The following is a 27,522-nucleotide window of genomic DNA, read 5'->3' on the forward strand; positions in this document are numbered from 1 at the left end:
TTTACTTGGAAATTCTTCTACGTGTGGAGTTTTGGAACTTTAAAAAATTCCTCTAAAATCAGTCGACCTACAAATTGCGATTTACTCACCTGTTATCAGGAGAGACCTCAGTGCTGCATCTTTCAGCCCAATACTGATCCTGAAAAAAGATTCTAATCGTAGTTACAGTAACTTGAATTTCCTTCCATAGGCTAACATCGACTGGTTTCACTTGGAAATTTTTCTGAGGGTGGAGTTTTGGAACTTTAAAAACTTTCTCAAAAATCTGCCGAACTACGAATTCCGATTTACTCACCTGTTATCAGGAGAGACCGCAGTGCTGCATCTTTCAGCCCACTACTGATCCTGAAAAGTAATTCTAATCGTATTTACAGTAACTTGAATTTCCTTCCTAAGGCTAACATTGACATGTTTTACTTGGAAATTCTTCTAAGTGTGGAGTTTTGGAACTTTAAAAAATTCCTCTAAAATCAGTCGAACTACGAATTGTGATTTACTCACCTGTTATCAGGAGAGACCTCAGTGCTGCATCTTTCAGCCCACTACTGATCATGAAAAAAGATTCTAATCGTAGTTACAGTAACTTGAATTTCCTTCCATAGGATATCTTTGCCTGCTATATAAAATACATATAAATTAAAAAACATATAAAAAAATCAATATTTTTAAAAACATTTCTTTTTCAATTTATATAAAAATATGTAATGTCATTTAAAAAATAAAATATTTAAAAATAAATAATTTAAAATAATGTAGTAAATCAGTATAAAAAAATATAACAATTAAACATTTAAAAATTATCATTTACAAAACCTTTGAAATTCACTGAAAAAACCATAGGTTTCACACACGTTATAGTTAGGAATTAGCATTTAAAAAACCTTTGAAATGCAATGAAAAAACCATAGGTTTCACACATGTTATAGTTAGCATGACATTTCACTCATACAAAACCTTTGAAATTCCCCCGTTATAGTTAGTTCAGCTAACTATACCTCCCGCGCCCGCAATGCACTGCTGATGACGTCACATATTAAATCACTCATGACATGGTCAGTGACATCACTCATGACATCCCTGATGACATCTCAAATGACATAAAATCTGGGTCTTCGGTGGTCAAATCACTGAAAATACAAGATTTGAAAAAATATTTTTGTCTAGGGGTGCTCGTGGAAGACAATTTCTATGGACTGGAATCTAGAGAAAGCTACATTTATTCTAGTATTTTACTGACCTCTGCTGGTCGTTTTCTTGCAAGAAAGTTAAATAGAGGCAGTTGCCAGAAATTTTTTAAAAAGAAAGTACCTCACGAGGAAGCAATTTTGGTATTTTACTGACCTCTACTGATCTTTTTCTATCAAGACAGGTAAATCGAGGCAGTTGAACATTCAGCAAGCAATTCTGGTATTTTACTGACCTCTAATGGTCGTTTTCTATCAAGACAGTTAAATAGAGGCAGTTGAACAGAAAAAAGTCCCTAACCGGAAGCAGACAAGTCCTAGGGCTGATATCCTGAGCCCACAAAGTACATACACATATAAGTATATCCTAAAGTACACATGAGAGGTCTTGAATGCTCGACCTAAAAAACCATGAGACGCCCTTTTTTTCCCACAACTTTAAAAAACATAAAGAGATTATAGATGTTCCTGGATATTTGATATTTGAATAGATATTTGATATTTAGAAGAATTGTGCAGTTGATATGTTGCTAGAAACAATAGCCTTAACTTATCCATGATGAAGACCCTTTCAGGGACGAAACATGTTGGTTTGGCTCACATGTTGTTTGCTATGAGACAAAAAAAATGAATAATAAATATTGATTACATTTTTTACAACCAACAGCTTATTGGATGGACTGAATATGAATGATGATGTCACCATTGCATCAAGAACAGAAGGAATTTTAATGAGTTGAACTGTGATAAAAGAATTAAGGACTATTCAAATTTGTAGTTCTTTCCTCTGGTTATTGTTTGTGGTTTTGTGTGATTTAGGAGGTGTTCTCGCAGTTGAACCTCAGCGGTAAACACCTATCTAAATTTATTATTGCAACTTGTACTGATGCGGTTGAGTGCCAAAAAGAGTGTCTCACCGGTTGCCACCAGCACTATAGCTGGCCCTGAGTGTCATCATGCATTTATCACTGGGTGTTGGACGAGACTATAATTCATAGATGTTGAGATGAGACAGAAGAAAGCAACTCAGGGGGTTAAAATGACAAGATTAAAGAAAGTCCCTAGTAACTTTTGGGATACAACAGTACCATGCCAGAGGCTCGGACAGGAACAGACTGGCACACACATGGATGACCAAGAACAAGAAAAAGAAATTAACAATTGAGCGAAAACATAAACTTAGGACCATATTTATGTACAGGTTGCGTAGCTTTTGCGCCATGCAATGGGGTGCATGCACGATGTAACCCTATAAGGCAACTTATCAAGCCACGCAAGGCCACCTTGCGTGGCCCTGAGTGGCTTGATAAATCCAGAGTAACACAACGCAGTACAAATTGCTGCGTTGACTTACTCTGCCCCAGAAAGGCATACCATGGATGAAGACCGGGTATTCCCACGCAACACCCATGGATTGTGATGCATTCCCAGATTTACCAGTACTGGTAGACCTGGTAATGCGAAAAAATGCTATGCCTTCGCAGATTAGGCATGGCAAGGAAAAATATCTTTATTTCTCTTCATTTTTTGCTGTTTCTAAGTGTGTTGCATTCTATAGCAACACACCTCAGGAGATTGTTTTTGTGTAGGAAGGTGTCCCTTCCTGTACAAAAATAATGTGGCTTACAACGCAGGCACCCTTGCACCATGGTGCAAAACAGCCTGCGTTGGCTCTAGGCAGCGCTTTGTGTGCCAGCACTGGGAAAAGGCAGGAATACACCTGTTGTGTTAAGTACGGCCCATTCCTGCTCTTACCCTGACTTGCTGCGCTGCATGACTTCTACATACCTATGCCTCATAGAGTACTGGCCGCCACCCCAGCCACTGAAGTGCAGGTTGATGTGGGTCTGTGTGTGGGGGGCTGGGGAGGGACTGGTTTATCACAAGAAAGTATTTTTGCACTGTAGTAGACAGTGCTTTAAATGGGCCGGTACTCACTGGTACTAAGTACCGGCACTTCTAAATTTTCTTCCTTTGGGTACCGAAACTTTTACTTGTCTCAAAGAGAGTACCGGTACTCATGGGGCAGCAAGCCAATTCAGTGCAATTTGAAATGTAAAAACAGAAGCGCGACACAGCTGTGGAGTCCGTCCGTTTTCGTGATGCACTCTGATCGAGTGCTAATCTCCCCTTACAATCTGCTAATTGAGCAACGCCCATATGGTTTCAATCACAGCAGGCAGGGGTTGGGGAGGGGCCCGACACAGTGTCCACGCAGGCTCTGTGAAGTGTAGACAATAGCACTGTAGGTGTTCGAGAAGGGCCTGCTACAGAGGCGTCACTAGTGGGGTGCGGACCACACCGGGTGACACCGTCACATGGGGTGACACCTAATACCAAAACAAAATGCTAAATATTACACACTGTCTCAGCGGCGTTAGCCGCCAACCCATAATCACACGAGGCTACTAACAATTCCATACATCACCTCACCAAAGCTGACCTTCGCGCACTACCCGGAGAAAAATAGCCTGATTTACATGTTTTTGTCTCTAGCGGTAGTAAACAAGTAGTGGGGAAATAGTGGGGAAAGATAAATTCAGCTAAGAGTGCATTATTTTTCTGCTTTTAGGTGGATTGTCTTCAAGTGTTGGAATCTGCTAAAATATTCCGACTCTTTTGGTAACGGAATTGATTTCAAATGTCCCCTTTCTTACTTGCATAGAAATTACAACCACTTTGACTTAGAAGCGAAAGTCATGACATCTCAATAGGGTTGTTTTAGGGCAGCACGATTGCTATATTCTTTGTTGCCCACTGAAGGAACTTGCTAGTACCAGTAACTCTTGGAAGTAGGAGTCATCTGACAAATCTACTTCTAAGCATAGTTAAGACTGCATCCTCGTGTTCACGATGTAATTGCTTTGTCATTACCGTATTGCTGCATTTAGAACGACAACAGACCATCTTGCACTGCCCACAATATATTTAATGGTCCGAAAAAAAGACAGCAAAGCTTGTTTACTTTTAATAAAAAGTCACACATCTGACCAGGCGTGGCTCTTTTTAGTTTTTAAATGTGGGCATTTGCATTGTTTACAGTGCAAGCCACCTACACCGAGGGGGCGTGGCTATATCTTTCAGCTGTAGAGAGAAGTGTAAAGGAAACACATTTGATTAAAGGAAGTGCAGAGATCAGAAAGCAAGCCATAGATGGGTCAGAGGTTGCGACTTGAGAGGCTGTTTGTTTATCACAGGCGGGAAGCGGTTTATGCACAGATGAAGCTGTCAGGTCCCGGACCTGGAGGGAATAGGAGCAAATGAGAGGCGGGGACTGGGGGTGACAATGGATGTGGCAATGTGGGAGTTAACACTGAAACCATTCTGTATGGTCCCGTTATTTGGCACTGGCGGACTCTGAGGAGGTCCATCATGGATTCATGGGGTAAGTCATGAGGGGGTGACAACCACGAGTTACCGGCACTGGGTGACACCAACCCTAGTGACGCCGCAGGTCTGCTAAGAGGCACATCACCTGACTCGGGAAACCTAAGAGTAGGCTTCCTGCTGGCAACAATTTTTTTTAGGCACATAGATTAGCCCGAATGGGGTAACCAGTACAATCTGTAAGTACCTATTCGCTCAGTGACTGCGTCACAGCATTTGATCCCTTTCAATCGAAGGAGGCCGCAGCAGCCGGGGGCCTCTTTGTCCTGCTGAGAGAACGTGGAGCCTGCGGCTTCAGCTACAGGCAGGTTGACAGCATCATAGTATCTCGTGTTCCTCATCCCGGTGCTGACACCTGCTAGTAATGGTTTGTTACTAGATACTGTATTATGTACCACATGGCAGACGATGTATTTCAACAAGTTAATGTCATCATAAGATGACAAAATAAATACATCTGATTTGAGGGTGTTCGGATTCCACAAAAGAGTTGGCCGGGTGGTGTGAAATATTTCAAACTCTTTCCTGGGTTTGCCCACACTTTATTGACACACATCTTATTACAGAGCCGTGGTAGGTTGCGGCAGCGGCATCAATTGTTGTACTGCTCTGTGCTTACCTTCAGTCTTAGCCAAGCAAGCGTTAGGTAGGAGGCAGAGACAGGTTTGCATCTCCCCTTTCAAATCGACGACTAGGCTTCCAAACCGGCTTCAGAAGAGGCAACGACGAGTTGGATCAATACAAGAAATGAAAACTCAAGTGATGGAAAAGGTAAAGGGTTTCGTTAATTGCGTCACCGTCAGAACAAAAATGCTACTTTATATGACAACTCAAGTAGCAGAATTGCAATGTAAATATTCCAAAAATGTCCCCGTCCCATAGCGCTGCCCGTAGCCCCTCCCCCATAGCCCCGCCCCTATCCCCACCCCCTAATCCACATCTCAGGTGAGTACCTGCACTTATTTTTTCCCATTTAAAGCACTGGTAGTAGATTAAAATATACAATATAGTCGCCAGTCAAACACATTATTCCATCTTTGAACACTGAACCCAATGATATATCTGAGCACCGAAGCTTTTGTGGCGCATGAGGCGTTCATGCTGCAATCAGCGGGCCTCGGATCCGTAGAGTCCAGGGACCCTGCGCATTTTCTATTTTTTGTTTAATATACCGGCCAACTTGCGAGAAGGAGGAAATGTTGGAGAGCAGCAGTTTAAAGAAGACGCATCCATGCTGCTGCTGTCGCATCCATGCTGCTGCTGTCGCTCTTATGCTGCTGCTGTCGCTCTTAGCCGCGCAGCTGCTTTGTGTGTGGAAAGCAGCAGTTGGCTGAGCCGGCTGTCACCGGCGGCTCCCAAAGCTTCTGAGAAGGAAGGATGACTGGTTCAGTAAAGATGCTACAGTACGTCATAAGTGGCTAAAGCTGTGGTAGGGTGTCGATAAGATGGAATTGAAGGTATGTGCTTTTGTATCAAATGCTGTCCTGAATTCATATATGTTTGTATGTGCATTAGCATAACAACAAACCTCGAAGTTAAGCAGTCTATCTGATTTAATATCGTTCTTCTTCTTTTGGGGTGGTTGTGGAAATGAAATCTTAATAGCACATCCAGACTCATTGTGTCCACCTGTCCCTTATATTAATTGCTTCACACGGATGGATCACTGCAAGCTGCCTGCTGCCAGTGCCACCACAAACGGACACAGGAGGGTGCCAGATTGCAACAAATGCCTTGTGGTTAGAAGAAAGGGAGCCCAAGAAAGAAAATTGCATTTTTCCTGGTTCCCGAAACTCTTGTCTGGAACTGTTTTAATGTAATAGTCAGTTTTAACAGAAGGAAGCATGCAAAAGATTTACAAACACCTGTACTTTATGTCATTGTTGTGGCGTCGTTCGTTCACCTTTATCAAGAAAAAGGCAGCAGTATTCATTGTGAATAGAAGTTACAGTGTACTACCATCGCAATGTATGTTGGCAGAACCTTATCAAAAGCCATCTACATTTAAAGGAAGACTAGCCTTTCAAAGTCCTTCTGAACTTTCTTTCCCAAAATATGTGTGGCTGATAAATAGGATTTAAAGTGCTCTGTGTATTTAGTGCACTTCAGGAGTTCAGTAAATGTTGTGCTTGTGGCCAAGAATACAGACAGGACGTGAACGTGTTCAACGTAGTTTATTACAAACTAAAGAGCACATTTAGACGCGCCCAGCCCCTGCCAGACTCTACTCACCGACCACCATTCGTTTCTCACCCACCCCAGCACTCCATATACCCGCAGTCTCAAGCAAGCACAACACATCCACCCCAACACAAGACACACACAAACTAACAATCTCCCGCAAAACACAAGCAGCCTCAAGCACGCACAACACATCGACTCCTACACGAGACACACACAAACTAACATTCTCCCCAAAACACACGCAACCTAAAGCAACCACAACACATCCATCCCCAGCACAAGATACACACAAACATTCTTCCCCAAAACAACACACACAAAGCCCTCATCCTTACATTCCTTTAAAGAAAAGTAAGACACAATTTAAAATAAAATGGAAATGGAATCAAACATTGTCAAATCCCCACAACCAAGGTATCTAGAAACAGAAATGGCTATGATTCCTAATTTTTCACACACAAAATCGTCTTTCCATTTAGGGGGTCTCCGTCTTCTCTTCGATGCGGGATTGTTGGATGGCTTTCCCTCGGGTTCGTCCTGTGTATCCTCAGAACTTTCAGGAAACCCTTACAAGATACCCCACCTTTGGGTTCACACCCTTCATCCATAGGAGTGTCGGAGGATTCTACCCCCCTGTCCAGGGAAGTATCAGAAATACACAAATTATACACCTTTCCTTCAGGTTCAAGCCTTCTTCCAGTGATGTCATGGATGGTACTCAACTCTCTCTTTCAGACTTTGACCCATGTGGTTGAAACAAACCATCCTGGCCCATGGCACTCTCTTCCATCGCAGTATCACAGGTAACCTAAACCTCTGACTCTCTACGGAGAGCCTTCGACTCACCATCCTCACAGGAATCTAAACATCTCTTCTTCGTACTCCACTTCATCATACCAGAAACCTTTCACCTTGTTACCATCTGCCTTAAACTAACAGACCAGCCTTGAATGTGACTTAAATAAACTGCTCAACAAAGTTAGCAACATCAAATTATAATCTGCATTTATTTCCACAAAACAAATGTTACATGTACTCTACTCGTCTGGTACTGGATTGTATTGTGAATCAGAGGGAAATGCCTGCCTGGTTTAGAGTTGGGTGGTAACAGATAGTCTGATATCAAACACTAAACCAGTCCCAAAGGGGAGAAGGGATGAAGGGCGCGAGGGAGGATGCTGGGGCCCTTATAAAGATCCACGTTCCCCAAGTTGGCCAATTCCTCTTTTAGCTCAAGACAAGTGTGGCTACTCCACGTGGGTGGAGGAGCGTCGCCCCACAGCTTTCTAGCAGTGCAAGAAGAAGAAACATAAAATGGTATAAATTCCATTTTATATTTCTGCTTCTCGCACTACAAGAAAGCAGAAGAAGGGTTTTCGTGGGGGGTAGGTGAGTGGGCGGGTCGGGGAGGAGTGGCTAGCCCAATGTTATGGGCGCTGACTGTTTGGTCGGCCCTAGGGCCGACCAAACCAGTCATGACAGTCTCCCGTTTTCACCATGCAGGCTGCATGCAGCCTGCATGGAGAAAACGGACTCCCCGTAGACACCTGTATGGACGGCGTCCTAGCCAATCACAATGCTGCCATTGCAGCGTTGTGATTGGCTTAGGGGAGGAGAGGGAGGCTGCCTGCATCTGCTTCCTGTGAGTAGAGAGAGAGAGCAGGAGATGCGACGCAGGACCGGAGCCGAAGGTAAGTTTTATTTTATTTTTATTTGATTAAATTAACACCTCAGACCCGCGCGACCCCTCCCCGCTTGACCCCTGCGCCCCCCACCCGCGAGTCATGCCGGCCGCGACTGGCTCAAGAAACTCCTTGATAAATGTAAATCACCTTACAACAAGCGTTATGTTTTTTTAAAATCCAAAATGTCACATAATTTCACACAGCAGCATCTACATCAGTACTTTAAAGTGTCTGTTACTCATCAAATCCCCATAGTATTAGTTCAAATTTTTGCTAATTTTTTCCCATTTTTAGAACCAGCGCGTCTGCTGAAGGAGAGTACCAATACTCAGCACACTTGCATGAGGGCTGCAACATATTCAGATCTCTACCAGATGCATGATGGGTGCTATGTTAGAGGAGGGAATTAGTACATATCTAAAGAAAAAACACCTTGCTAAAGAGATTTACAGTTGTGAAAAACCTCAGGGTTCACTGACAGAATATCAACCACAAAAATACACAGGTAAAAAATATCGAGGTAAAAATATAGATTGCAGAAATATCGACTCCCTATACTTAAACAGGTAAGTACAAAAAATATATAGTTTACGATAATATAGTTGTATTAAATATCGAATTAGAAATATATATAATTTAAATATAAAAATAAACATAAATTGAGTAATAACTTTAATTTATTAAAAAATATATAATTAAATGTATTTTTGAACAAATAAACTTCTTTTGAAAAATGTAAGCACATATATATATATATATATATATCCCAATCATTCGTTAAATTATGCATATATACAAAATATTAACTATTATTTTAATTAATATTACAATTTACAAAAACTTAAATAATATAATATTATCAAAAATATATGTAAACATATTTAAATATACCAAAAACATAAAATATTAAAAAAGGGAATCAATCTAATTTAAAATAAAAATTAAACACACCTATTTTACAATGTAATTAAAAATAAGTTGCAAACAATAAATATTGCAAATTATAATAATATTATTATAATAAATCAAACACGTAATTATATAAATTGCAACATAAAAAAAATGATCACAAATTAAAATAAATATATATACATTTCCCATCACTTTAAAAAGGAAACATTTTTCCACTGACTAAATATAAACATAATTACTTCCACCTAAAACAACACAACAGTAACAAAATATTTTAGACCACACAAAAATAAGATTTATTATTCTAACTACACTAAGTAAAAAAAATATAACATTACAAAATAATGCAATCTGCCATTCCCACTACACTTAAAACAACAATACAATTTATAATTAACAATAAAAAAGCAATTCCCACTCCAGTCAGTGCAACAGTAGGAAAAGTGTTGTATTGCGGAGGGGTAAAATTGACTATTCCCATTCCAGTCAGTGCAACAGTAGGGACAGTGCTGGATTGTGGAGGGGTAAAATTGACTATTCCCCTTCCAGTCAGTGCAACAGTAGGCAAAGTGTTGGATTGTGGAGTGGTAAAATGCACTATTCTCACTCCAGTCAGTACAACAGTAGGGAAAGTGTTCGAGTGCTGAGGGGTACAATTTACTATTCCCACTCAAGTCAGTACACCAGTAGGGAAAGTGTTGGATTGCAGAGGGGTAACACCTACTATTCCCACTCCAGTAAATGCAACAGTAGGGACAGTGTTGGATAGCAGAAGGGTACAATTTACTATTCCCATGCAAGCCAGTTCAACATTAGAAACAAACAAAATAAAAATATTTTAAAAACAAAGTAAATACAAAAATATATAAATATATTGGAAAAATATATATATATTTAAAAATGTCAAAACATAAAAAACATTTTATAATGTTAAATACATATCACAAATACCTACAAATATTATTATAAATAAAATGCAAACATAGTTTTCATACAAATAAATATTTTATTTAGAAATTATTTATTAAAAAACATTAATTATTACATACATTTAGTTTAGTTACTTCCCACCATATAATACCACAACATCCACAACCAGCACCTAATAAATTATGTATTCTATTAATATAAATATTCAACAAATTAATGTTCATTAATTAAATATTCATGATTACTTATTTATAATGAATGTACTTCCCAAAATATCCCCCCCCACAAAACACACAACACAGTTAATTTTCAAATTATTCATTAGTATTCATTTAAAAAAAAGTATTAATTGCTTAAAATTGATTTACTTCCCACCCCATACCCCAATAAAACCCAGAACCCACATCTAAAATATAAAATAAATCATGTATTTGCCCAGTTAACATTAATTATCAATTAAAAAAATATGATTAATTAAATAGCAAATTATAATTTATAAAAATGAATTAACTTCCCACCTTTTATCCCTATACTCCACACACCCTGCGCCTAAAATTGAACTTTAAAAAGATTAATTACATAATTAAAATTATTTTTTAATTAAATAACTAATAGTATTTGACAACTAATTATAAATTAAGTACAATTATTTTACTCCCCACCCTTTACCCCTATAAACCTCAAACCCACACCCTAAAAAATGTAATTGAATGATTAACATAATTAATTGTCAATTAATTACAATTAATTAGCAGCTAATTATTAATTTATTAAACATAAAATAATTCTCACCCTTTGCCCCTATTAACCCCACAACCCGCACCTAAAAAATACACAATTACCATAATAAATTATCAATTAATTAATAAATATTAATTACCAACTAATTATTAAATAATTGAAAACAAATTACTTCCCATCTTTTACCCCTATAAACCCCAAAACCCACGCATAAAATGTATCCCCCAAAAATTAAAAGCACAATTAACGCTATTAAATATCAATTAAATAAATATAATTGAATAAAAATTATAAATAATTTATTATAATTAAATTACTTCCCACCCTATTCCCCTATAAACTAACAACCCGCTAAGGAACTAAAAGACGCAAAATGTAAGTAAATTAAATGTAATAACTACCAGAAATTTAACACATAAATTAAAAAACAAACAATACTTATACAGAAAAAATACATGACATCTATTTAAAATATATACTAAAAAACATAACACTAATTAAAAAATCAATATTTCAAACAACTATATTTTTGCAGACGATAATAATTAAAGTCAACATTACTTACTTTCAAATCGACATTCTGGACAATGATATTCTTGCCCTCAATATTTCCATTCCACAATATTTCCAACTCAATATTAATGTAGTTCGGATTTGTTTTACTCGATTTTCTGTCTCATTACCAAACTCAGTACATGACACACATGTTGTTCTTTCTTAGTGTGTTGTGTAATGTTTTATATTACATGGGTTGTGTTCCATGTGTGCATGTTTCCCTTAAAGCAAGGGAGTGGCCAGAAAATTAAAATACACCCCACTTGAACTGTATCTCTAATCACACGAGCATGTGAAAAGAGCAAACCAACCTTTCTTGGAACACTATCTCCCTTTCATCCTCCTTCCATCTTTCTATACATCCATCCTTTCACATTTCCACCTATTTATACACCTACATCTCCTTGCCTTCACATTTGCAGCCATCTATTTTTCTACCAATACATCCTTTTACTTTTCCTTCCTCCATCCTTTTATTCATCTGTCTATTCTTCCATGCTTTATTCTATGAACCCTTGCACCTAGTGATCCTTTCACTCTCCCATTCATTCTTTCACACTATTCTTCCTTTCACCCTTTCATACTTTCTTGCACTCTTTCGTTCACCATTCCTTCCTTTCACTCTTGCTTCATCCAGTCTTTTACCCATCTGCTTATTCTTCCATGCTTCCTTCTATGCCCCTATTGATCCTTACACTTTTCCATTCATTCTCTTACGCTTCCATCTTTTCTTCCTTTGACCCTCCCATCCTTCCATGCACTCATTAACCATTTGTTACTTTCACTCTTCCTTCCTTCATCCTTTCATTCATCTGTCTATTCTTTCATGTTTCATTCTAAGAACCTTTTCACCGATTGATCTGTTAATTCTTCCATTCCTTCTTTCACGCTTCCATCTATTCCTTTTGTCACCCCCCATTCTTCCATGCACTCACTTTTACCATTTCTTTATTTCACTCTTTCTTCCTATCTTCCATCTTTTCCTTCTTCTTTCCTGTCACGTTTCCTTTCTCCTCTCGTTCTTTTTTCGTACTCTTTTTGCCTGTCCACCTTTATTTCTCATACTTATTTTTTCTTTCTCTCTTTTTTTTCACAAGCTCACTTTTTAGGTCGAGCCTAGAAAGCGCATGCGCTGTCGCAAGACCTGGTGTAAACACTATACTGAGTGTAATCCCGCCTGCTGCTTGGGATTATTTAATTCCTCCCCTACTCTTCTTTCCTGGCTCCTTATTGGTTCCTTGTCCCGATACATCATTTCCGGTTTTGCCTAGCAGCACCGACCAACTACAGCTTACTTACGCTGTAGCTGGTTAATTCTTACCTTATGGACTACTTGCTTTATTTCCTGCTTTATGTACGAGCATCAGTAAGCACCTTGAACATTCGCTCCAAAACCAGAAGCAGGCAAGTCTAAGCAATCATGCCAAGAAAGCCCTAGAATTTATTGTGTGGAGGATTGCAGCCAGGGGCGGACTAGATTTGAGCAGCCCTGCCAGGACACGTCTGCAGCTCAATTAATAAAAAGATACGACATCACGCACTCTTGCACGCCGTGAATGTGAGATTTGCCTGCGAGCTGCTAGTGTTTGTTAACATGGGAGACAGAGCACCTGAGCAGCGTAGTTCAGAAGTTTGACACCTTCATCTTCAGTTATGCTAATAATGAGAAATGCGATCACTTCTTGCGAGGTGGCCCAAAACCAGGACGGAACAGTCCCATGCCTATTAACACAGCCGCCAGAACGGGCATCACACAGTGAAGTCCGTGCCCTGTTCTCAATATTGCTGTTGCCAGTGCCGCTGCACGTTGTGTGAATTGATTGTGGTATTTTCCCGTATTCCGGATATTTGTGCCTCATTGGAAGGGAGGGACGGCAAGCAAGGCCAGTGAGTCTGGGGTTGGGAGGGATTGCACCTCCGAAACCATGCTGGCGACCGATTTTCAGTGCATGCTGCGTAGTTCCACTTTGCAGCTGCTGATCATATTTCATGGAGCTGTTAAGCAGAGCACAAGTCCTAAAAAAAGAAGTGGGGGGACGCTCCAAGTTAGGTGGTGTCACAGGAAGTGACGTCACGACAGGAAGTGACGTCATGAAAGGTAGTCCCTTCTTATTACAGGGAGACCCGCTTCACTTGGGGGGCCACGTTAACACACTGTGGAATGTAGCTTCATTCTCTGTGTGTTTTTGGGAGCAATTCTGTGAAAAGCTCTGTGAATCGACCCGGCAAGGTTACACAGCGATGGGGGCAGGTACAATTCAGCTACAATTCAGCTCTCCCAAAATCTACAGTACATTCACCAAATCAGGCGCTGGCCATTGGCCACAGTTCACTCTTTCCTAAGGGGCCTTCTTGTAGCCTAGTACACCCACTACCACCATGTGCCCCCTGGCGGCTGCCATGCTCCTTCCCAGTGTAATCCATAACCCACAATACTTAGTGGTAAAGGTATACGCACCTCCAAGAACCTCCAGGAATCTTGAAAGCCTCGACAATCTTTCCATACAGGTCCTTCATGTTGGTGAAGCTGTTGGGCAGGGGTGACGACGTCCACCTGATAAAATAAGTATGGGGACGCCGTCCACCCACGTGGTACTCCGACTTGAGCCCTGCTGTAAAGGCACTCCAACTCCAAAATTTGGTACTGTCTGGTAGTAAATATTTTAAATTGCTGCATCAAGAAATACAGAAGTGTTGTCGCCAAAATAAGGATTGGTACATCCAGTTCATGTGAGTAGCAATAGTTTCTCTTTGAAAGCATTTACTGTCTGCTCCAAATTTGCAGGATGGTTAAAAGGAATTCTGTATAATTTATTTTGGTTATTTCATTATTTACATTTTAATATTTTAAGAAATATTTTGAGTGCTCATCGTGTGCATTTACATTTATACCGTATGTTAGTGCGTTTATAGACTTGTTGCAATTTGTTCTCTGTTGCCTACCATTGTCACAGTTCACATTATGTATACGGGAAAGACAATGTTGCTGTGGGTTGAGATGTGTTTAAAAGAACTGTCTATGTTAAATATGCTAGATGGACACTGATTCGAAATATGACAGAAAGCCAGAAACAGCGCATACACTGAAAACGGAAAACGGATTTAGGGGTCGATTAGGATGGCGGACGAATTGCCCCCGCCAGGCTGGCGGTAGCCACCACCGGCCCGGCGGGGGCACTCCGTCTGCCATCCTCACTCAAATGACCCCCCGCCACATTAGGATGGCTGGGGTGTCCGTGGCGGACAGGAAGACTGTCCGCCGCTTTTCCGCCGCGGTCGCCTTGCGACCGTGGCGGAAATGGTCTAATATGGTGGCGGTGTCTATCAGACACCGCCAGCCATATTAGGATGGGCTTTGGGGAATGCCTTTCCTAGACGGCAATGCCGCCACGGAAAGGTATACGGTCTTTGCTTTGGGGGCCCATTGCGGGCCCCCAGGGTGAAGGGGGGGTGCACATGGGTACCCCCCTGCGTTTCAAAGTACAACATGGCATGATCAGATCATCAACTTTTAATGCTTTTGATCGCACGGAGTCCGAAACTACCAAATAGCATAGTTTGACACTCAAAGCCTTGCAACTTTGGCTTGGCTGTGTACTCTCCATATGCTCCATTGCTGAATAATAAAATGAGATTCTTTTATCCCAGCAATTTTTTGTGCCTATATTTAACTATGAAGAGTGTATGTGGCTGAAAACATGTAGATTTTTAAATATGCAGTGAGCTTATACTTTATCTTCATAGAAATATGTGATTGCAATTTCGCGCTTATTAATGAATCCAAATCTGCATGGATTTGTAATTGTAAGTGACTGAACAATGGACATTTTATTCTGTTGAGAAAATTAGCTGCTCTTCACGTTTTTCGGCAGGGAGTGGAAGGGTAAAAATGGAGACAATAAGAAACAAGCATTTGAAATTCAATAGGTCTCGCTTTCACGCGAGTTTAAGCTATAAGTATTGTAAATGACATTGCCTTTTATTTATGTTTTAAAACCCAAAACATAAATAAAAGAATTGTCATTTACAATGCCAATAGCTCATACTCGAGTGAATGCGAGAACTATTGCTTTGCAAATGAATGTTCTATTTGTAACTTGTTATTTCCACCTAGTTTCATTATTTCTCTTTTGCGATTTCCTTGAATGTACATGTCAGCCATTGCCCACACCCCTTTGTCATAGTAGTCCCTAAAAGTATTATTTATGAGCATTTGGTCTGCAGGTGGAAGAGGCCCATAAATAAGTAATGAATGTATTTGCTCAACCACTAAATCTGCGAACATGTGTGGAGTTAGGGAGAGGTGGTGCGGGGGGGAGGGGCGGGTGGTCCCTGTGCCACTGCCTTTAGGGGAACTTACCTGAAAGTTGCAGCTTCCCTGGGGTACTGCTAGCAGACTTACACTCTGTCTTCTGATGAATACATTCTACTATTTATCCGCCTGCTGTGCTGTGAAGAGTCATCTTTTCAATGAAGTTTGGGAATGCAAAAAGAAAATATTTCAAGAAAGATTTAAATTTTGTGGAGGAGCTGGAGCTGAAGATGAGATGAGGGTAGAGCAGAGGTCTTCAAACTTTTGTCGTCTGAGCCCATCCATCAAAACCTTTTTACACGTCGAGCCCCCTACCACCACCACCACCGACAAAAAAGTTCTTGAAGCTGGTACTCTGCATCATTGATGGCCCGTTCCTTCTGCAGACCCCAGGTCGTGTAGGGCAAATATTATTAAATAAAGTAAGAGTGTTCAGTAAACTGAAGTTTTTTTTGTGTTTGTGCTTATTCTAAAGTTCAAATGAAAAGTCTCTAAGAAAACATTAGCACAGAAAATTACATTGGTGCTTTATTTTTCACATAACCCTATTTAGTGTCAAGACAAAGCCTTTGCAGGCTCTTTAAACAACACATGGCTGGCATTTTTCTTCTGGTAACCCTACTTTATATTCCTATTCATAAAATGCATTCTCACACCAAGGCAGTAAAAAGTAGAATCCAAATGTAAGGAAAAAGCAGAGTGGGGCCCCAGGAGGTACTGGAACCAGAAAACAGTTGCGCCTCTGGTGTGGATCATTTGTGTTTTTAAGTAAGGGACTCTGAGGGGGTGATGGAGAGGATCACTCACACCCGAGTGGGGCGCGGCTGGTAACTATACCTGGGGCTGTCTAGGGTCACCCGTGTGGTCTGACTCTCGGGTGACTCATTCCTGACTTTACTCTGAACGTCAATTGCTTTGTTTTATTCCAGATTATGAACTCAGAAGGCGGCAGGCACAGAGGGATTTCTTACTTGCACGGCGCACTTTAAAAGTGCTTAAAGACTTTTTCCTGCCCGCTCCTGGCATCCTGAAGCAACGAGGACCCGGGACTACGTGGACGCTGCTGGGGCCGGGACTGCGAGACCCAGGGTGCCTAGCGCCTTGTGATTCCAGCGCACCTGGTGTCTCTTCCCGCCCCCAGCTCTCCGCCCTTTACTGCAGCTTTAAGGCTCGCGGCCCCCGCTCCGCGGGTGCCGCTCGCAGCCTCAGAGGGATTTCTTACTTGCACGGCGCACTTTAAAAGTGCTTAAAGACTCTTTCCTGCCCGCTCCTGGCATCCTGAAGCAACGAGGACCCGGGACTACGTGGACGCTGCTGGGGCCGGGACTGCGAGACCCAGGGTGCCTAGCGCCTTGTGATTCCAGCGCACCTGGTGTCTCTTCCCGCCCCCAGCTCTCCTATTTAACTTTTGCCGTAAGCGCGCACGCGGGACGCGCGCGGGACATAGCCCGGGGCTAAGCCCGGGCAAAGGGCGGGCCGTTCTAGGCCGTTAGAGGCCGGCAGAGACCGGACCGGGCCACCTCTCTGACTCCTGGCCTCTCCGGTTTTTATCCTTGCATTTGAGTTTGCTCTTCTTGTTGAAATACCATCATGGCTTCCAGAGGATCCCGGAGTAAGTCTGCCCTGCAGCACGCTAACACTCTTGAAATTTTTTTCCCCAAGGCTAGCGCTGGGGCTAGGAAAAATTCCACAGTGAAAGAGTCACTGCTTGAGGCGAATACTGAAATTCTGTCCCAGGAAATTCTGGTTTCTCCGTCTAATGATGCCAGCACTCCAATAATTCTTCACAACACTCACCTCTCACTCCTGTACAGCATTGATGAGACAATTGAGTCAGTGCTCCAACAACTCAGGACCCCGACAACCCAATCAAGGGACAGCCAGCATTTGTGTCCTTCCGGTGTAGTGGAAACCACTTCGTATGTGAACTGTGTGGTATCAATCGAGCCAACGGAGGAGGGCCAGGCCTTACGGGCAACAGACCCTGCAGGTTATCGAAGGTCTCACCCGCCGAAAAGGAAAAGGTCAAGAGAGATAACAGGCTCAAAAAGGGCTAAAGTGGACGCGACTGCTCCAACACTGGATGTCAGCACGGATATGTCGGCATCCTTTGATAGTACTGGTCTGGGATTCGAGTCTGACCAACCAGACACACCTTGTGCCACAGCTGAACCAGGGCGTTTGGGGCCATTCATATTTGGGGGGCCCTCTTTTAACCCTGCAGACGCTCTAATTAGTTCACTCACAGTCATCTTTAAGAACTTGCTGGAACCACTATCCATGAAATTAGACTCTATAGATGCTAGACTTACGGCCATAGAAAATGCACACACGCGAGTCACTTCTGGAGGGGGGTTGGGTGCAAGCGCGCAGCTGGCTCCTCGAGAACCTGGGGGGAACGGTCACCTTACTGTTGAAACATCTATACAGTCCCAGACCGGGGTACTAACAGGAACTACAGCTAACCATGCCCCCTCACTTCCTCCCTCACAAACCCGTAGGCCTCCTATCCCCGCGCCGAGAGGATCTAAGCCACCAGTAGCACCTGAACCAAGGAGTGTGGGGCGGGATACTAATGCACCTTCTGGTCATACTACCAGTCCCAATACCAGGCGCAGAGTGGTTAATCTGCCCCCGGAGGCTGTGCCCTATACGGCAATAATGGTGGGTGTTCCTGAGCTCACTGGTGGTTCCAGAGAGCCGCAGGACTCACTTCGCAATAAGGTAATTAGTTGGCTCAACATTAACAGACCCCTCCCCCCCAATATCAAAGGAGACGTCCTAATGGTTAGAAGGATTCCATGGATTGGAGTCACTCCCAAGAATAGGGTTGGGGACTGTGTCATAATTAGCTTAAAAAGCCCACTAGTTGCTCCCTACATCTGCAACTGGCTGGTAAGGCCGGACAAGTCTAATATAGAACTAGTGCCACTCTCAGATTTCTATCCCCAAGTGACTAACTTACCCACGGGGAGGGAGCAGAGTTGGACTAGAGTGGGCTTTGCAATTGATGGCTCACGGTACAGACCCAAGCACAACCCAATCCCCGCCCTTGGTAACTTTGTTCACCAGAATAGATTTTCTTGCCTGGACCACGTCGATTGACCACAAAGGGGAGTTATACCAAAACATTCCGTAAAATCCCCCCATGTGATCTCAGTTAGAGGGGTGGACTCTTTCCACCCAGTAGCTGAGGTTAAGATCCAGGCTTTTTACAATGAGGGGGGGGCCTCTGAGGGTTGTACCCAAGAACAAGTACAGGAACCATTCTACCCAAGCTCTGTCCCTATACTGCAACAGGAGGAGTGTGCTGCACCATCCATCCTGCAGCCTACCTCACCTGGGCTGGGTGGTTTGGCAATGCACACTGGCGATACTGTGCCGGCACTAAGCGAAGCTCTCCCCCAACCCCAAGGCCTAGCACTAAGTGAAGCTTCCCTGCAATCCCGAAGCCCAGGGCTAGTTATCCTGTCATGGAATGTGGCGGGTATTATGAATAAGGTGGGTACCCCGGAGTGGGAGACCCTGCTCGAGGGGAGTGACATTCTTCTCCTACAGGAAACGTGGGCAAGGGAACCACATCATATGAGGGGGTACGACATATACGAAATCCCGGCAAAATGGAATGGTAGGGGGAGACCTTCGGGTGGGTTGGCAATTTGGGTGGCGAGTCACATTGGGTGTCAGGTGGAGAGTATGGATACTCTCTCCCAGGACATCCAGTGTCTTCGCCTCATTTGGCCTGGTAAAGGGACTTGGGCAATTGTAAATGTCTACTCCCGACCAGTTGCTGTGGGCAATGAATCTTCCACCTTAGTCGAACTCTCATCCTTTCTAGGTCAACTACCTGCAGACCTGAAGATAGTGATGGGAGGGGACTTTAATTGCCATTTCGAACCACTCGAGGGTCTAATGGAGGGACCATTTACAGCTGAGGATGACTATTGGGGTGTCCCACCCTCCTCCTCGCCCCACCCTAAAGCGTGGTCCCCGCTGGCAATACAACTCACCTCCCTTACTTTGAACTTTGCACTGAGGGCGTGCAATGGGCGCACTCCCTCCGATACTCCATCGGTGTGCACATTTAATAGAAAGGGGCACGAGTCCAGGTTGGATTATATTTTTATTGATATATCCTTATGGCCTAAAGTGCAGGACTTCAAAGTGGTATCTAGAACAGATAGCGACCACAATTGTCTCCTCTTGGAAATTCAGCACCCAACCTTCGCTGTAGGGTTGGTAGTCACTGATGCAGGAGGTGACCAGAGGGACATACTCCTCACCTCAAGTAGACGATGGGTGAAATGGGGGAAGTTGGTCAATAACGAAAAAGCCATGAATAAGTTATATGGTATAGCACTCCCCATGCTTCAGGAGGTGGATGCTCTAATTAGTCAACCCAGACTCTCTGACTATAATGAGAGACTTTCCGGCATCCATCAGACTTTGGTCAGGGACCTTGCTGATGTCTTCAACCCGGTGGTGCCCGCAAGAAGGAAAGCTACCCGTACTGCGACTTGGTACACTCCCACCTGTAGAAAGATCAAATCCGACCTACTTTCAGCCATCAAAGAAGGTAGTGATAGGGAGAGGGTTGCAACCCTGAGGAGGGAGTACAAGTCTGCGGTGGCTAGTGCTAGGGCTGAGTGGGATTGGAACCACTGGCAGGAATTGTTTGAAGCCCTGAAGTGCAGAGATTCTAGGAAGTTCTGGGCTCTGGTAAATAACGGTACTGGGGTGCTCACGCCTGCGGTAGAGCCTAATATTGCCCCCTCTGTGTGGGAGGCCCACTTTGGAGCATTATACCATGCAACTACACTATGGCCTGATGGGTTGGCGACGGATTTTCCATGTCCCTCAGACTCGCCCCTGGAATTCTCTCTAGGCGAGGTGAAGACAGCGTTGGAGTGTCTGGCCTTGGGGAAGGCACCGGGTTTGGACAAGCTTCCCGGGGATTTGTTTAAGTACCATCCCGATATCTGGGCCCCGTACCTTCTCATTTTATTTAACGCTATATTAGGAGGTATGGCGGTTCCTTCCTCTTGGTTAGGGGCCGAAATTGTCCCAATCCATAAGAAAGGTTCCCCTCTAAATCCAACTAACTACAGGCCAATTAGTCTTATAGATGTCCCCCAAAAGCTCTTTGCGCGTCTCATTCTGAACCATCTACAAGACTGGGTAGAGGACAATGACATCTTGAGTCCTCTGCAGGCTGGCTTCAGGAAGAATACGTCGACCATGGACCAGATCTTCCGCCTCGTCCTCCTTTACTGGAAGACCGTGATCATCGAGGGGGGAAGACTGTACATGGTTTTCGTAGACCTGAGGTCAGCCTTTGACCTAGTCCCGCGCAGAAAGCTCTGGGAGGTGCTGGAAAAGCTGGGAGTTCCCCCCCAGCTACTTAACATCTTAGTCAGGCTGCATGAGAACAACTATGCGCAGGTCAGGTGTGGGAAGGATGGCAAATTGTCATCAAGGTTCCCCGTCTCTCGAGGAGTGAGGCAGGGTTGTGTCCTGGCACCAACCCTGTTTTGCTTGTACATCAACCATGTCATCTCCCACCTGGAAAATGTAAATAACAACGACGCCCCTTGCCTGGCAGGAAGGAGGGTACCGGCAATTATGTTTGCCGACGATACCCTCCTTCTTTCCAAATCCCCCATGGGGATTCAGAGGATCCTGGATGGATTTGGACTTTTCTGTGCTCAGCTCGGGTTGGAGATAAACACAGAGAAGACAAAGTATATGATTTTTAATCCACCCACTAAAACAAGACCTAATCCTACCCTGGGGACGGCCAGCCTCGAGAGGGTGTCCACCTTCATATATTTGGGGGTAACATTACAGGAACACTTATCTTGGGACCACCAGATAGCACGCTCAAGGGTAAAACTGTCTCAACTGTCTGGTGCAATTCTGAAGGTGGCCAATTCTTCGTCCTTTAAGCCTGTGAGCCCGGCCCTCGAAACCTATAGGTCCCAGGCCAAGGCAGCGGCCACTTATGGCTGTGAACTTTGGGGGCATAAAGCGGCGAGGGATTTGTCTACAGTCGAAAACAGTTTCTTAAGGCGTTTATTGACCCTTCCGCGTGCAACGCCACTGCTGCCCCTGAGAATGGACCTGGGGCTACCCCCTATTGCAGAGGAGCTTGTGTCCAAACCAGTGAAGTTTTGGCACAGGCTTTGGTCCACGAACGAACTGCACCATTATAGGGAGGACCTCACGCACGTCATGAGTCTTAATTATGGTGGAAAAATTCCTTGGCTTGTCTCTGTTAGAAATGAACTAACTTCAATGAATCTCCATGACCTTTGGGAGGACCCAGCGCGAGGCTGTCAAGCAATCTCGCGCAAAGCCCTGTCAAAAATTTTCAAGGACAGGTCACTTGCACTTCTGGTAAATGCACAACACAGTGGCACCCTTACTCTGCGATTTTTAGAATCCAAAAATTCATATATTTTCGAACCTTTTATGGATTTTATTTTTCCCATCCTGGCCAGAAAACTTTTTGTCCAGTGGAGGCTTGGCACACTGCCTACTAAAACCTTCACATCCAAGTGGTCCAACACGGCCGATAAATTTTGCCCATGCTGTAAAACCCACTTGGAAGATGATCTTCATATCTTATTCGTGTGCCTCGCCTACCAAAGGCCTAGGAAACGCTGGATAGCACCACTTTGTAAAAACCTAGGGTTCAGAGAATATGCACAGGCATATAGGATTTTGAAAACTAGTACCCTGGGTCACATCGTGTTTGCTGTCTCAAAATTTCTCATGGCTATATGGTTGATCAGAAAAAAGAAAGGATCTGCTGAACCCTCTTGAATTTTTAGTGTTTTAAATCACCCCCATGCCGGGATGGAGCATTTTATAATATGTAATTCTCTTAAATATGATGTGTATTTTAATGTATGTGTGTTTTTATTGTCTCTTTTATGGTCTATATGACCGAAATAAAGAATTTTTGGATTGGATTGGTTTTTAAGTTTTCCAATTCACTTTTAGAAATGTATTTTTTAACTTTGAACGCCGTCTGCAATTTGCAACTTTTTAACTAGATAGCCTTTTCTTAAGTTTCTATTACATTGACAGAGGCTCAGATTAAACGTTACTTTCTTGGAATTCACAGCCGCAAGTCAAAACTACAATACCCACCATTCCAGTGTGATAGTTACAACAAACGTGATCAAAGTAAACAAATGAACATCCATAAAGAAGCAGATGGGGACATTGTTGTCATTCTCTAGTCCTCATTCTTTGCTGCTTGTGTTAGCTGATATAAGTGCCATTCTTGTTTTCTTAGATTAAAGTTTCACTGATAAATGTAGTTATATTTATCTTTGAGTCTGGAATAAAATCTGTTGGCATCTCGTTCTGGGTACTGTGCAGCACCTGCTTTGACGTGTAGCCAGTGTGGGTGCCACTGTGGTTTGCTACTGTCATGCTGCGACAGGTGCCACCGCCTCAGCACATGTTGCAGCAGAAGGCCACGCTTCCGGTTTTACACATCACATGGATCGAGGAGAGCTCCAGTGGGCAGTCTCCCCCATGAGCTATCCCATTTCAATCTCTCCCCTCCCTGCAAGTTTCAACAGCAACTAGGGCCGTGGTGTCTGATTGCATTGCTGAAAACTGATAATCTTTAGTCCCCCTTTGTCACTCACCTCCACAAAGACATGGCTGAAGAGCATGGGTCGTGAGGCAGGAAACAACAGTAACATATGTTATGGACACAGATTTTAGCATCATGTTTGAAGTGACAGTATCCGAATCGGTGGCCGCAGCCATGTCAAAGGTTTTTAAAAAATACAGGACCTCCTGACTGAACGTTTGGACTTGCAAAGTGTCGCAGTACAGACACACCCTGTGGGTGCAGGAGGGTCCCCAAAGTGTGGATCAGAGATAAGAGAAATCCGGAACAAAGGCACACTCTTTTGACAAGTTGCAGTTGCGAAGATACTCACAGCGTGCAGGGTACAGGTGCTGGGTTCAATGTTGTTGGAAGCCTGTTATGTTCCTGAGACTTCTGATCAGGAGGCCAGCCAACTAGACCTTGAAGTCACACTGTGGTCCTGGGTTTAGAGATGGAGGTCCAGCCCTTCGCATCTGGGCAAGAGGGCCGCAGGTCAGCACAGCAGGGCAGCAGTCCTTCAGATCCGCAGTCCAGCAGAGTGGTGGTCCTTTTCAGCAGCACAGCAGTCCTTCTCCCTGGGAGAGTCTACAGATCGATAAGTGTACTGAAGAGTTCTGGTCTGAGGTCAAAGATTTATACCTTATGCCCACTTTGAACGGGAGGAAGCTTAAAGAGGTTTCCATCCCCCTCCCAAGGTTTAATAAAATGTATTGTTACATTATTTTTTGAAAGCATAACGTTATTAAAATATTTTATAATTAAATTAAACCTAGATACTATTTTTATATATTTTGAACACTAAGGAATCATTAGGATGGCGGGCGGACTTTGTCTGCCGACCATGCTCATGGTAAAAGGGACCGCCCGCCATAAGGGCGGGGGTCCCGTGGGGCCAATTAGGATGCGCCCGCCACAGTGTCGTGCGCATCCCGTATTTTTAACATTGTGGCGGGCGGTGCTGTAAGCACCGCCCGCCGCAATGCTAAAAATACATGTTGTGCTTTTCAAAGCACAACATGACAGGCACCGCGTGGTGCCTGCCACGTTGTTCTTTGAAAGGCAGGGGTGTAGGTATCCCCCATGTGCACCCCCCAGAGTCCATGGTGGCCTGCAACGGGCCCCCCAAGCAGACTCCACATGCCTTTCCCTGGCGGCAATGCCGCCACGGAAAGGCATTCACAAAGGCACATTCTAATATGGCTGGCGGTGTCTGGAAGTCACTGCCACCATATTGAATTCTTTTCCACCCGGTCGACATGTCAACGGGTGGAAAAGCGGCGGACGGTCTTTCCGTCCGCCGCGGATCCCCCAGCCATAGTAATATGGCAGGAGGCCTTTTCTACAGGGATGGCGGGCGGATTACCCCCGCCAGGCCAATCGCTGGACCGGTGGGGGCAATCCGCCCGCCATCCTAATGCCCTAAATGTTATTTATTTATATTTTTTGCTATTTGAAATTATTTAATTTTAATTAACATTATTTCCTATGGGGTTTCCATTTGAGAACCTGTTCTCCATTATTTTCTATTAGATGGTGCTGCACTACCAGCGTTGGCCAAGTGTGGGCTAGACTCATTACTGTTTTTTTTTTGCTAGTAAGTCGCACTTGTACGTGTAATAAATTTTTGGATTAGCCAAAAGTAGTAACATTACATATGTAAATTACTAAAAGTGTAACCTACCTTTGTGAATAGCCCCATATGTGTCTTACTAAAGTATCCCTTTCTTTGTGGCAAATAGTAGACAAAGGCATCCACAAACAACATTAAAGGTAAACATAGGTGTAATTGTGAATGAGATATTGTATTTTAGGGCAGTATGTTTAAGTTGTCTATTTTGAACAGTCGGACTCTAGTAATATTGAACTCACACTCTCAGTCCACCTCTGGGAATGAGGTATCTTATTAGACTTTGAACCCGTTAGAAACAAACTATAAATACATCTCTGAAGTAAATGAATTAAACAACTGATAGATCTCACTAGGACTGAAACTTGTGACCCACGTGTTACAGATAAATTGCTGCATTGGTGCATTAACTGAGTGAACTTTCTGAATGGGATTAAATGGTGGTTCAAGCAAATCTCTCTCCCCACATGCCCCCAATAGCAGCAGGCTACACTCACTCCTCCCAAATACCTATGGTTTGCTGAATACATGTAGCGATTCTGTAACCTGTTACCAAATCTCTATATGGGTTTAGTTCATTCAAAAAACACACTCACTGGTCGCAAACGGTACAATTTACTAATTGCAGGGTTTGTGACCACTAAATGCATTTGTACATCTGGGCCTTTGCTACACAGGCCACACCTCTTGGAAAGGATTCCTGGGTACCCTCTTTGACCAATCCCATTTTAGAGACTGTATACCCTTTTCATCCTGCTTAAAGCACTGATACTGACAACAAAGGTCACAGGACAGCAGTAATCCCATGTGCCTCACAGACTTTTTTTTCAATAGGGGAGAAACAGATGCTGTAAACAACACTTTTAGCTAAGGAACACATGTTAGTTCACTGGGAGGGCAAGGGGATCCTTTCTTGGCAGACTGCTGGGGATGGACTTCAAGGGGTCGGTGCCTTATTTGAGGGAACAGCATGGTAACTGTGCCCATGTGATTCCCGAGCCAGGAAGGACCTTACTTATAACGTCATATCCTTTCTCTCTTGTCTGCAGGCATTGTTCGGGCCTCCAGTGTCTTTCCCATCCTCAGCACAGTGTTGTTAATGCTTGGAGGCCTCTGTGTCGGAGCTGGGCGGATTTACAGCAGCAAAAACAACATTATTCTTAGTGCCGGGATTCTGTTCGTAGCAGCAGGTAAAGCATGTCACTCAAATGTTCATTTATCTCAATAGAAATATACCAAAACATATTCTTAGCAATGGCAGTGACATACACTATATATACACAATGATCATGTAAATTCCGGTATTCTTAAGTCTCACCTACAGATAAGTTTAGCTGCCTGTTGTGCAAGACCTATTTTCTCTAATACATTAAAATATGTATATATGGCGGGTTTAGGGTCAGGCCCTTGCTGTTCTTTGGATGGCGGCTTTCTTGACTAATAATTTCCATGCTTCTTAATCAATGGCTTTCCTTCCTATTTTCCTATTCTTTGTTTGACCTTCCTCTGGAGCATCTCCTCTTGATTGTGTTCTGATTGGATGGCGTGTGCCATTTCCCAATGTTCTTTTCTCTTTTTCTTCTTGCATGTTTTTTCTTCCTCTCACCCTCCTTCAAGTTCACCCCTCCCCCACTCTATATTGTTCCCCTGTTTGCCCCAAAACTATAGGGTTGCTTTACCAGAGGGCTATTTTTTTTTATGTATGAATCCTCCACTCCTCTGCTGCTCCTCCATCCCCTCCGCTGCTCCTGACGCTTGGTGCAGTTGACGTCCTACCCCCACCCGCTTCTCCAATGCTCCTCCACCTCTTCCCTACTGTTTTCCATTTTTAAGAAAAAAGATTTTTAATAGTTTTTTTAAAAAAGCTCAGCACCCGCAATCGGCTACTGGGACTGTCCTTTCTTTTTCATATTTTCATGCACATTTTTAAAAATATATTTCCTCCAATCGTGGCATCCACGACCTTGCAATACAAAATTTCAAATCACTGCCTAGTGTGTAATAAGTGACCTACGCATGCATGTGTGGTGACGTAGGTGCACATATCATGTGGTAGCCACTGTAGCATTATGAAACATACGCTTACATCCATGATGGCGCTCATCAGCAGCAGCAATACCCATTTTATTCTTTTCCTTTTGCTGATGCTGACAGCATTGGTAAAAACCACTGACAAAACCAATATGTCTAAGGGCCTGATTTCGATGGCGGTGGGACAGCCACTGTCAGGCTGTCGTGAGGGTCCCACCACCGTTGGCCCCTGCAGGTCTGTCCGCCACATTAGGATGCGGCAGGTGGATGCATATGGCAGAGGGACCGCGCGCCTCGCATTCAGTGGGCTCAAAGAGCCTATCAGAGGGGCTGCAATCGCT

The 27,522-nt window shown here is 43.4% G+C and overlaps 1 protein-coding gene across 1 annotated transcript in view; it reads left to right on the top strand.

Annotated features, from left to right (window-relative positions):
* The window catches only part of CACNG4 (calcium voltage-gated channel auxiliary subunit gamma 4), a 631,992-nt gene that overhangs the window by 469,747 nt on the left and 134,723 nt on the right, over window positions 1–27,522 (top strand). Inside the window, exon 3 of the mRNA XM_078654318.1 lies at window positions 26,200–26,340. Coding sequence (XP_078510444.1) covers window positions 26,200–26,340 — 141 coding nt within the window. The remainder of the gene's footprint in view (window positions 1–26,199; window positions 26,341–27,522) is intronic.

Source organism: Lissotriton helveticus, chromosome 7 (assembly GCF_964261635.1).
Source record: "Lissotriton helveticus chromosome 7, aLisHel1.1, whole genome shotgun sequence".
Lineage (NCBI taxonomy): Eukaryota > Metazoa > Chordata > Amphibia > Caudata > Salamandridae > Lissotriton > Lissotriton helveticus.